We start from the raw sequence: 13,327 nt of genomic DNA, 5'->3' as shown, positions 1-13,327 counted from the left end.
CTTCTTAACTGACTCAGGGTCATTCTCTTTACATGACAAAGAAATGAGTACCTTAGAAAGGATACTTGTGTTGGAGTAAGATAAAATGGAAGTTTCACCATGTTTAATTCCTGAGATTAGAAAGATATATGGATATACTGGAAGTCTTCATTATTTGATGACCAATGGAATACTGGACAAAGGCCATTTAAAATAAAATCCACTTTAAACCAATAACCCTATTTTTATAGTAATTAATTGGAAAAAATTAAATTTGAGATGCTCTTAAAAAGTAAGTTTAAAATTATGTAAAAATTAACTTGTAACTTGACAAGTTAAAAGTATAATGTGCTAATTATTAAAAAGAATAAATAATAAATCAAGTGTTGATTTTTTGGTGTATTTTAAAAAATGTTAAGATAGAAAAATATAATCTCTTTCATATTACATTTAACTTTTTCAGCATGACCATAGAAATGATCATTTCTATAAAAATTTTTGAAGCATTGATCATTTCCTTTTAATCCCTGATATTCAAGTCATTTGCTTTTGAAGTACCATGTCTAATTTCCTCTACTTCATCTGTTATTGGTTCTAACTCTGACTGATTCTCACTGTCCATAATTTTTTGATTCAGCAATTCTTCAGTATACTTACATCAGGAAATCTTGAATCTCTTGAAAAATTTTACTTTACAATCCATTTTCATTATGTTTTCATTGTGTTATCTGATATTTATAACATTCTATAATCAGCAAGAGACCAAGACCTCTTATAACAATTCACAGAGATAGATGCTAATACTAATTGGGAAGGGTGTTCAGTAAGGACTAATTTTGTCAGTGTGTAGTTCATTAGGGAATATTTCCTATTTGACAATCTTTGCTTTCCTACATTATCGTGTATCTTTGGGAACTAGTTTAATGCTTTGATAATCAGAAAATCTTGTAACTTGCAATCAGATTAAAATAACGGCTAAAAAGTAAGCAAGTGGTAAAGCTGTGTCCTCTACAAATGTCTATTGTTGAAATCATGTGTGTGGATGAGATACTTCTGGTCTCAGGGACTAAAGGGTTGAGGCATTGAGAGAATCAGTGAAAAAGCAAAAGACTAAACTTTGCAAAATATAGAAGAGTCATCACATAAACTGGAGCAGAAGCAGGAGAAAATGGTGCACTGGAAGCTTAGGGCTGTGGGAGGGAAACATCAATGACAAAGGAGATGGCCAAGGATATCTAATATGGCTGAGAGGTCAAAAAGTTGGGGCTGAGAAGTCATTCATGTTAATACTAAACACCGAACGTAAAGAAACAGGCTAAATGGGTAGAACAGATGCCCTGGGAGGTAGAGGTCACATTTAAACTAGAGATTCTGTGAAAACTCTGAGAAATTTATTGATATTGACCTATCATATTTTAAAGGATCTGGAGTCATGAATTTACACACCTTGCTGGTGTCACCTACACTTCCTTATTCTCTAACCTTTAACAAGGAGACTTTACATAGGTACTAGACAAGGATGCGATAAGTAATAAGTCCGAAAGGATCACTAAGAAACCAAAACAAACTATAGGTAAATTTTGGATGATGGCATTCTTCAACACTGCCTGGAAGAGTATGTGGAATCAATGTATCAAGTCAGCATTCCCCAGAACAAATGTGCATTAGATGATCTCCACTCATAACATTAATCGTACAGTTGGGCCAAGCATGGCATAAGCTTATAATTTTTAAGTTGTTTTCTTCATGCCTCTTCTTATCCTTTCTTAGACTTTCCTGAATATTGTTTGGTATGTCTTTTTTTTTTTAAGTTGCCAAATAAAAATAATAACTTACATTTCTGAGTTCTAAAATTTGCCTTAACTATGCACTGAAGTTGTCCAGCCCCTTTGGCTAGTTCTTTTTAACCTGGAAATGGCTTATTAGAATTAAGAGAGATGACTCAAGCCCTTAATAAAGCCTTAAAACTGACATCTCTATTTATAGGCTTCAATCAAACACCTCTAGCTGACTATGGAAATGTACTGGCATGATTTAAAATTCTAGCATTTTCATCAAAATTATCAGTAGGCCCCATTTTTGGTCACTCAAAAAACTTAAAAAAAAAAATCCCAGGAGAAATGAACATTTCAAGGGATCTAATACATTGGAGTATTTGGAGGTTTATTATGTCAGCATGGAAAATGAAGAACAGCCATTTTCTCGTATGTATGGTTTCACTGGATGAGGTAAAAAGTAAGTGACAGAAAGAATCTTAATAGTTCATATGATCCATTCCTGTTCTTATGCTAAAGTCTCTCAAAAGAAAAAAAAATGTGTGTGTATGACAGGGGCTGTTGAATTACATTTTATGAGCTTCAGGTATTTTTTTTAATTTTTTTATTTTATTTATTTGACAGAGAGAGAGAGAGAGAGTACGCACAAGAAGGGGGAGCACTGGCAGAAGGAGAGGGAGAAGCAGGCTCCCTGCTGAGGAGAGAGCCCGATGCGGGGCTCAATCCCAGGACTCTGGGATCATGATCTGAGCTGAAGGCAGACGCTTAACCCACTGAGCCACCCAGGTGCCCCCCGCTTTTGTTTTTTAATATTTTATTTTATTTAGAGCTTCAGATATTTTTGAATCCCATAAAATCAAAAAGTATTGATCTAAAGTATACCAGAAAAGTCAACATTTATAAAGTTAAAAAAAAACAAAGTATTTAAGTACTTTTATTGATACATTTCTGATCCTCAAATGCCTACAATTAAAAATATTTCCCTTTATATCTCAGAATGATAATTATTAATTTTATAGACTGAGTTGAAGTCAGCCCTGAAGGAAAAAAAAGATGGCATTTACTCACAACCAGTTCTAATTTAGAATAATTCTTAGCTACAGACAAAGTTTAGAATATGACACTGGAATGAGAAAAGGTGGTGATAAACTAGGACAAGGTCAAATTCTAGTTAAGAATAACAGCTTGAGTTATGATGCTTAATGCTGTGGAACAACTATGGCCTGTGCTCTTTCTCTTTACTGGCAAAAGGTTCTTGGAAAAAGTCTTAGGTCATCTGTTTGAACAATGGCCAAAATACCTATTTAAACTAAAAAAAAAAAAAGGGAAGAAGAAAAAGAAGTGACATTCTTGGTAGAGATGTAATTTACCAGTTGCTAATGGAAACATATAAGAGATACTTCAAAGTTATACACTGAATATGCAGGGTTACATGTCCTGGGATCTACTCTCTGTACCTATACCTGGTGGGTCAATCACTTCCATAATGCCCTTCTTCACCACCCTTGATGAACATTTATTCATTCTGTTTAATCACATACCTATAATGCCCCTAATCTTAACTTTGATCTTCATCCTATTTCTTTTCTTTACTGAAGGCTTTGACTACACAATTATTGCACTATAAACATATAGTCAAATAATATTTACAGTTTAAATATATATAATTTAAAAATTCTTGGGAAACAATAAACAACTGGATAGTGAAAAGAAATGTCATTTGTATACTATTTATTTGAAATAACATGCTTAGCCACTAGATGTCACCCTTTAAAAAAGCAACAGAGTTTACTTCACAAAGTTTGTTAACATCAATAGCAGTTACACTATTGGGTAGAAGTTGGCACCATTGGAATTAGTCACTCCGACATGATATAAAAAAAAAGCTTTACAAACAAACCAACAAACTACACCAACTGGGGTTTTCTGTAAAGAGGGCTTCATAAGTCAAGCCTGATTTGAGTCTTGTCAGTCTCCAAAGCCAGACAGTTAAAATGCAACAACAGATAATAACATACAATTTTCAAAAAATTTAAAAGCATGGCTCTCATACAAATATGAAATGAAGATGCATAAAGATCTCATTAACTCATTAATTAATGAGGAACCAGTAAGATGGTAAGGCCGGGACAAGAGAGAATTCGAGGAATGGAGACTTACGCGGTCAGCAGTTTCACAAAGGCCTGCTGAAATGAACAAAACTGTTTAACGTCCTCAAAGTAACGAACCATAACCTCTGAGGTTGTGTTTTCTACTTAGGAGAAATGATCTCTACTAGTCCAAAGTCTACCAGTTAACATACAACTTCACAGTGAAGCAACAAAGCATTTAGCCTCCATGTAAGGACCACATATAATGCTTACGCCACTGTGCTTAGCATTTTACATGTGCCCCATCTCATTTTATTCTCAGAATTATTGCCTATGGGGTAGATGCTGTTATTACCTGTATTTATTTATTTATTTATTTATTTATTTATTTATTTATTTTTAAAGATTTTATTTATTTATTTGTCAGAGAAAGAGAGAGAGAGCACAAGCAGGGGGAGCAGCAGGCAGAGGGAGAAGCAGGCTCCCCACTGAGCAGGGAGCCCGATGCGGGGCTCAATCCCAGGACCCTGGGATCATGACCTGAGCCGAAGGCAGACGCTTCACCGACTGAGCCACCCAGGCATCCCTATTACCTGTATTTAGAGGCTAAAACAGCAAGAGATCAAGGAACATTCTTCAGGGTATAGACCAGCCAGTGATCAAGCAGTAATGCGAATCTGGTCTGTCTATATAGTCTTTCTCCTGGGACCAAAGATTTAACACATACAGTGTCCTAGAGGATGTTTGGATTCTACAAGATGAAGCACACAAGAGCCCACTACAACCCTTCATCTTCTTCTCTTCCTCATCCATAAAGGCTAAATAGTGATAAAAGAAATCTCAAGTGCAACAGACATATGCTGTAAGATCAGAACTAAACTGCTAACCCTTACATTCTCGAGAATTTGTGTAGATTATTTACATAGCCTCCAACCAGTTCACCAGCTTGTTTTTGGGTTGATACAATACATCAGATCCTCTATTACAAGTTAAACAAGTGGAGAATGGGAAATGGTCAGAGTAGTGAGTCTTCACCCAAAGGAAGCAATATTCTATATACTGTCTACATGGAAAACAATTATGCTAGGTAAAACACTATCAGCAGGGTTTGCTAAAAAGGAAAGAGAGATCTTTTAAAATATGCATGGCATTCCTATAACATAGTAATGCTTTATATTCTTTTCAGAGAATTTGGGACATGGGGAGAAATCTAATGTACTGACAGTATATTTGTGGAAGACGTCTGCCTGACAAAATACCTGTCTAAAGAAAATGCTCTATTTAATTTTAAAACTTCAAAATCTTGAAGAAATTTTAGACATGATTAAATGAACTGTAGCAAATCATCTTAAATTTCTTGGATTTATATGCATAAAACCTCAGAAATGTGAGGTGCTCCAAGTTTTATTACTAATTCAGCTTCAATTCTTGTAAAGATTACACCACTCAGCCAGTGGCTGAGAAGATTCAGAAAACTAATCAAACATTACTATATTACCTATTATGAGTCTAGACAGTCTCCTCATCACACATACTCTGATACAACAACTATTAAAGGAACTTTTGCAGAATATTATTTCTGTATCTCCATACCAGATAAAAACAAACTTACAAGTTCCCCAAATAAAAATGTATAAATGTGTTAATAGATCACATTTGCATTTATACTTGCTCTAAAAAATGAAAGTTATATAAAGTAGAAAAGTATTGCTTTTTATGCAATCAGCCTGTGTTGTTCAGTGTTCAGCTTCTTCAGTTTTCATGGATTATAAAATCTTTTAGGACAGAAGATAATCCTTACAAGACCACAGTATAATGTTTCTAGCTTTAAAGGTAGATGTAATTTTAATAATAACATACCACATTTAAGGCTCGATTAGGCACAGCTCTGGTTGCCTTTGATTTATTCATCAATGTGAGGAATCTGAAATTTTCTGAAGTCTAATTTTTGAACAAAAATAAGTCGTCTCTTTGCATTAAACCATCTGCTCTACATGATTACAGTGACTCATTTTTAGCATTGAAGCTTCCCTTTTTGTGATTAAATTTCTTGTTCAACCAATTGGACTCTTTGAAAGGCATTTATTTCTGATAAAGTGCATCATTGTTAATAGAGTAGTGGTACAATTATAATCAATCCAGATTCTTATTGGATAGCACCTTAATGAACTTATGTAAATTTAGCATATTATTAATGCAAATTAATTTATTCATCACCAAAGAATGTGAAGATGGTACTCACGCAGGTTTAATTGTATGGGCATGCTTTTCATGGACAAAGGCACCAGCAAGACCTCCTGCTCCTGAGTTTAAATACTGGATTGAAAAGAAATTAAATTGTTTGAGCATATGACAAAACTAAACAATGAAATCATTTGACTTTTGTGTTATGAAACCAACTTTTGACCAGTTCAAAACATGTGATAATTTGAGCTTTTATAATAAAACAGAATTTTGCGTCACCTTATTATTTGAAGAAAAAATTAACATAGCATTTTTTTTTTCAAAGATTTTTTTATTTATTTGACAGAGAGACACAGCAAGAGAGGGAACACAAGCAGGGGGAGTGGGAGAGGGAGAAGCAGGCTTCCCACGGGGTAGGGAGCCTGATGCGGGGCTCGATCCCAGGATCCTGGGATCCTGACCTAAGCCGAAGGCAGACACTTAACGCCTGAGCCACCCAGGCGCCCCAGCATTATTAATTGAGAATAAATACCTATTACTTCTTTGGTCAAATTTTGCCCCAACTAACAGATAACAGTTCTAATGAAGTCTATCTAATTTTAAAGCTTATTCATTTCAATTATTTGTCACAAAAATATTTAAGTAATAAGAAAGTAGCATATTTTAAAAACACCTAAGTTAAAATAAAATTGGTTTCATTTCCATGACCCCTGTCTATTAAATTGTCTTCAGATGTCAATATCAAGTTGATTCCGTAAGAATTATCTTTACATAGTAGAAATTTCACAACATACCAACAAAAAACTAAGAACCTAATCAATTTGAATTAAGTTCTAAGTGTGGAGCTTCCCCCCCCCCCCCCCGCCAAACCTCCTGACTTTTCTATAGCAGCCAGGTAAATAAAGGAGTAAGTACTCTACAGTGGGTGAAAATACCTGATTTTAATTAATTTTTATACTATTGTATCATATGACTTTATAATTAACTAAAATCAGAAAAAGCAGTAATGAAAGAAATGGAGCAAAGTAACTCAAATGGTTAAAACTGGCCGCTGATTCAGTTTTTCATTTAGATCAATGTCAATGTGTGATAAAAGGATGTAACTATATTAAGTAATTTGTACCTTATAGGAGCACCAGCAGGCAAAATCAACTCCCCAGTCATGTAAGTGGAGTTCAACATTTCCAACTGCATGTGCTAGATCAAAGCCAACAAAACAACCCTGGGGAAGAACAAAAGAACAAGTTTTAAATTTGCTTAATGATTAGAAATAGTAAGTATAAATATCTCTAAGAAAATCTTTGACAAACCGCTGTACTATAAATATAGTTTATCCTTTGGTGCAGTGGTTCACAATGTCTGAACCACAAAACACTGGGCATTTCCAAGATCCTCTCAGGTCAAAATAGTTTTCATAATATGAAGACGTTCTTTGCCTTCCTCACTGTGTTGACATTTGCACTGATAAAACAAAAGCAGTTCCGGGAAAACTGCCAGCATGTTAGTACAAAGCAAGGCACAGTGGCACCAAATCATACTAGCAGTCATGGCAGGTCAAAACCATTTAGTTTTGGGGGGTTGGGAGGGACAACAATTGGTTCCACTTAAAAATCTCCTTGAGAAAGCTGTAAAAATGATTAATTTCTTTAAATCTCAATGCTTTAATTCTCATATGTTTAAGGTTTAACGTGGGAAGTATGCATAAAACATCTGACCACATTCTGAAGATGGTTGCCTCAAAATAACGTACTCATGTAATTATTTGAGTTGCAAGCTGAACTAGCCACTTTTATTTCCCAGAGAACCATTTTTTGCATCAAAGAACAATTGAAAGACAAACAACAGTAACTCAGACTTGGGTGTTTGACAGACATTCTTCTGAAAATGAGTGAAGTGAGTCTGTCAATTCAAGGAAAACCACTCATAATATTTGTTGCCAATGAAAAAAGTAGTTTCCAAGAGAAATTAGGATTTTGAAAATTTGTATCCGCTTTTATGAGTATGTCCATTTCCCAATATTTAAAGATATTTCTGACGAGTTTAGTAGTAATATATAATTTTAAAATATTATATAATGAAATAGGTAGATTACCAATATTTTTCAAACAACCAATGTTTGATGTTACAGATCAAGCATGGATAAAAGATATATTCAAAGTGTAAAACCAAACAATGGATTTTTTTAAATTTTATTTTATTATGTTAATCACCATACATTACATCATTAGTTTTTGATATAGTGTTCCATGATTCATTGTTTGCATATAACACCCAGTTCTCCATTCAATAGTGCCCTCTTTAATACCCATCACCAGGCTAACCCATCCCCCCACCCCCCTCCCCTCTAGAACCCTCAGTTTGTTTCTCAGAGTCCATAGTCTCTCAGGGTTCATCTCCTCCTCTGATTCCCCCTCTTCATTTTTCCCTTCCTACTATCTTCTTCTTTTTTTTTTTTTTTTTAACATATATTATTTGTTTCAGAGGTACAGGTCTGTGATTCATCAGTCTTACACAATTCACACAATTCACAGCCCTCACCATAGCACAATGGATTTTAATGTAACAAAGTACAGAAAGGTCAGTAATTTGGTTTCACACTGCATACCACAACTTGTTAAATTCTGGTACAGTATCAAACAATATTCACAATAAACTGAAAAGCCAATAAATTACTTCTGTTTTTTCTGACTCTATCTGCATGAGGACTGATTTTCTTCATATGCTTCATGAAGAAAAAAAAGAAGCAAGAGATTGAATACAGAAGCAGATAAAGAAAACCAGCTGTCTTCTATTAAGCCAAACAATAAAGAGATTTGCCAAATATACAACATTCTTTTTGTTTTAGAAAATATGGCTTTGTTTCCCTAACAGCATATTATTTACGTTAATATGTAATGTGTTTGTTATTGTTGCTCTAAAATAAATAAGTGAATGAATGAATAAATGTATTTAATTACAAATACGGTAAATACAGATATAAACACAGTATCAAAACCTTTTTTAAGGTCCTCAGTGATTTTTAAGAGTGTAAAAGGTTTTCGTTACTAAAAAGTTTAAGAACCTCTGCTGGTAGGTGTATCCTACCAACCTGATGAAGTTAATAGTAGTTTTCAGTTATCACTAAACCCCAATCATGCCCATATTTAATTAATTCAAGTATACACAAGCTATGGTAAATTGCCCTAATGGTTCCTATTCTTTGTCTTTCCTTGCATCCATTTCCTTTGCTATGTAATTTTGCAGTTCTTCCCACTGTGGACAGGATACAATTCTCTGCCCCTGGGATTAGCCAGGTGACTTATTTTGACCAATGGAATGTTAGCACATGTAATACAAGCAGAGACTCCAAAGGACTTTGAGTGATTAGATTAGGCTTGCTCTCCCTCTCTTGCCCTCTGCCATCTCTGTAACAAGCACCTGCTTAGCCAACCTGCTGGCTCAGATGGAAGACGAAAGAAATGGGGATCAAAGTTACCCTCACATGAGCTCAGCTTGGATCAGCTACTCTCCCCACCTTTCCTTAGTTGGCCAGAGATGCATGAGTGAGTTCAGTCGAGACTAGCAGGATCTCTACGACTAAGTATTGCCTAGATCAACTGACACAAATATGACCAAATAAAAATGATGCTGTTTATGACTCTACACTATGTTCTCCCTATACACTGACTTGAGACCCTAATAGCCTCTTACTGTCTGACTCTAGTCTGTCTTATTTACCTGATTACATGATCCACGTGTTTTGTATGTCTGCCTAGTAGAATTCACTGTTTTAGAAACTAAGCCTCTGTTTTCATTAAGTTCCCATAAGGACAACCTGAAGCAATAAATTCTATTACCCAGTAGAAACTTTTCACTTTAATGTCTTATCATTAAAACCTTTAACTTTCTGTAAATCAAAATGTTAAAAGTTTTACTTCGAGAATATAGTGATCCATCCCATATTAAGACAATTTTGTACATAAACATGAATTTTTTTAAAAAAAATCCCTGGTCATTAAATAGGGGTGATAGTTCATTTTGCAAAAACGTTTTACCTGTGAGCTTTTCTATTTTTAGCTTACTAAGTGGATAATTTTAATACCAAAATATAAGTGCATATTTAATAATTACATTTTCAAAACTTTAAATCTCCTGCATCTTTGAAGAAACACATCTATTGATTGAAATTTTTGAAGTAAATAATTGCAGAGGGACCAATTTTAGATTGTTCTAATACTTCTTAAGAATAACTAACCTCAAACTGCTATTACAGGTACTTTCCCTGAACAGAGGGATGCAAACTATGACCTGTTTTTAATAAATAAAGTTGTATTTGAACAAAACTAATCTCATTTGTTTAAATATTGTCTATGACAACTTTTGCAAGCAGAATTGAGTAGTTTCAACAGAGACCATATGGGCCACAAAATCAAAAAGACTTACTATCTTGCCCATTACAGAAAAGATTTGCTGACCCCTAAACTATAGCATTAGTCTCATAAAGCTCAATATATTGAAGAGTCAACAGAAACCTTACTCATTATAATGTGTCCATAACTAGTATTTCATAGAAGAAAAAGTGTTTACCAGTACTATATATCTGATTTTTTTTGTTCTGTTTTGTTTTTTGCAGGGGGAGATGAATTCATACTTTGCTTCTCACAGAAAAAAATGAGCAATACATGTCATAAAAATATGACAAATGCTCCATGCTAACGTAAGTTTTGAGAATGATAGAAAAGAAATACAATTAATCTCTATCAAGATTTAGAGATGATCAAAATCTGAGTTTGCAGACTACTGTTTAGGTTCAGTAAACACACACATACACACAGATTTGTTTGTTTGTATTTTAAGATACATTTTAACACTGAAATTCAATTTGGAAAAAAAAATAAACGTTCTGAGTTTAAAATCCTCTTTTTTTCTTGCCAACATTTCTAATAAAGGCAATGATGTTTGTTTTGTGAAACAATATTTACAACTCATTTTTTTCTTTATCTGTTTTTAAAACTCAACTTAGAAAACTTAAGGAATAGAAAAGGCAGCATTTTTATTATCAATTATTTATAAAGAATGGCGCAATGAAGAAACCATGAAGCTTCAACATACCATATCCTATTATTAAAAGTCCTGTAGTTATATCTGTGGTACCGCATAAAAAAATCACCTGAGGCTCTTACAATATGTTTTAATGTATGTACAATTCTTTGCCCATGGATGGCAGAAACATAAATTATTAAAATGTAACTGTTTGAGGAAAGGACCAGAAGATACAAACTTGAATGTGATCACCACAAAGTGATTTTACAAAAGTTTCACTAGATGGCAGCATCCTAAAAATAAAGGAAAAGCTAACACTTCTCCAAAACCTCTCTACAGTCATCCAGTTAATATTTTCATTATTTTACCTCTTAAGAGTAGGTAGAAAAACAATATGAATAGGTGAAAACAGAAACTCCACATCTGAGTGTCTACTTTATGCAATTTTTAAAGTAAAAATCAAATATTTTTCAATAGATTTGTACTGAAATTATCCACAAGAACTCACAATCATATTGACACAACCACATACAAGCACAGCAGTGGTCCGCCACCAGGTCGCCTTACTTTGTAGTCAATCCCCAGACCACTACGGTAATCTTCTAACCATTCTGAATACTTCCAGCCTTGCCTTCCTCCAATGAGCTTGCTAAATCATACTTGAGTGTAAGACTGCTTGTGTCCCTTCAGAGAACCCCCATTAGCTTCAGAATGTAACTCACTTTCCTTAGTATGGCTTTTAAAGACCTTTATGACCTGGTCCTTTCTAGTTTTCATGTGTCAGGTGCCCCTCACCTACCTCCCTCTATTTGCAAAAACCTTTCTCTGTCTCGGGGTACTCCTTCCCTCCTCACTTTGCATAGGTAGCTCAGGTTTTGATAGTAAGATAACTTCTATGAAAGATTCTTTTGTCAAACTCTCTCTTCTATCTCATCGCCTTATTTGCATAGATCTCTTGTAGCAATTTTCCAATCTTATTGTCTTCTACCTTTGCATAATATCAACTTAAATAATTGTTGAATAAATAAGTAAATGAGTAAGAGAGTCATACAATTGTCAATAAATATTCTCTAAACTGATACTAAGTTTTAAAGTATTAATTGAGTCCCTTTGTTCCTGTTGCAATTTTATGGTATAAGCAATTTATTCAGACTTGGCATCTTTTAAAATGAAGTTTCTTGGACAATTAATAGTCAAAAATACATTCAAAATCCCTCTCAATAAAAACAAGGAATACCATGTGTTTTTTTCCTTGCCATCTTAATTAGCACAATACTATCATTTTTCTAACCAGTGGAATAATATGCACAGGGGTTGTGCATATTCTTCTATTTCAATAGATTTTTATTAAATCTCAGGATTTCCAGGTGAAGGGGTAGCTTACTGTCTCTCAAGTTTGATTCATTGTTTATTTATTAAAATGAAACACGGAATAATACAGATTAATTTTTCCTGATAACTTTATTGATTCATTCAGACAGACTGACTTTAGACTGATATTATTAGTTTGTTTCTTCTTCACCAAAAAGTCCTATAAATTATGAAGACCACCAATAAGTAGCAGATGTGGTGTGAAAAGGGTAATTATCAAAATAAGATATTTGTAGGTATACACAGAGTTGATAGTCAGCAGGTATGCATTGGTAAGCTCATATAATTGCTAAAGTAATAAAATACTTAAGGTAAGTAAAGAACATTTGTCCTGAGCCACTTGAGTAATCACCTATGGTTGTAGGTCCCATGATTCCTGGGAGCTACCTGCAGGAGGTGCTTGCCAGCTAGCCTGTGGCCATTCACACATACCAGTCTCTGTGTGTTCCCTGTATAGTGCATGTCCAAACACCAGTGGATGTCCTTGGCAGTGGCACTGGCATCATGGTGGGTAAATTACAGATGTCTCTAAGTACCTCGAGGCTAGTAATGTATACTAGTAAGGAGAATGTGACCTTGCCATGGCTGTTTGTGGGAACTACAGCTTTCACACCATACAAATCAGGTCTTTAAATATTGTTCAATATCATTCCTGGTTTGGTATAAGAGTCATAGGAAACAAAGAACTGCAGTACTATAAATTTGGACAATATTACCTTGAAAAGAAAAACTGATGGGAAACTTTGAGGCAAGTGAACAGACAAAAAAGTTACAGGAGCATATGTGAGTGAGAATGTATGTGTGTTTGTGTGTGTGTTGGTCAACCCTATATAGACAACAAGAACAAATGGTGGATTAACTAGGGAGGAAGGTGGGAATGAAGAGGAAGATGAAAGCTGGTAGGTT

General features: G+C 34.4%; 1 protein-coding gene across 1 annotated transcript in view; it reads right to left on the bottom strand.

The window, feature by feature from the left end:
• KYNU (kynureninase) overlaps positions 1–13,327 on the bottom strand; it is a 119,250-nt gene that overhangs the window by 43,315 nt on the left and 62,608 nt on the right. The window contains exons 9-10 of the mRNA XM_078070744.1: positions 7,152–7,250; positions 6,087–6,160 (exon numbers count right to left, since the gene is read on the bottom strand). Of these exons, the coding sequence (XP_077926870.1) occupies positions 6,087–6,160; positions 7,152–7,250 (173 nt within the window). The remainder of the gene's footprint in view (positions 1–6,086; positions 6,161–7,151; positions 7,251–13,327) is intronic.

The sequence above is a fragment of the Halichoerus grypus genome, chromosome 4 (genome assembly GCF_964656455.1).
Source record: "Halichoerus grypus chromosome 4, mHalGry1.hap1.1, whole genome shotgun sequence".
Lineage (NCBI taxonomy): Eukaryota > Metazoa > Chordata > Mammalia > Carnivora > Phocidae > Halichoerus > Halichoerus grypus.
Note: the sequence above shows the minus strand (reverse complement) of the source record. Positions and strands in the feature narration are given on the sequence as shown.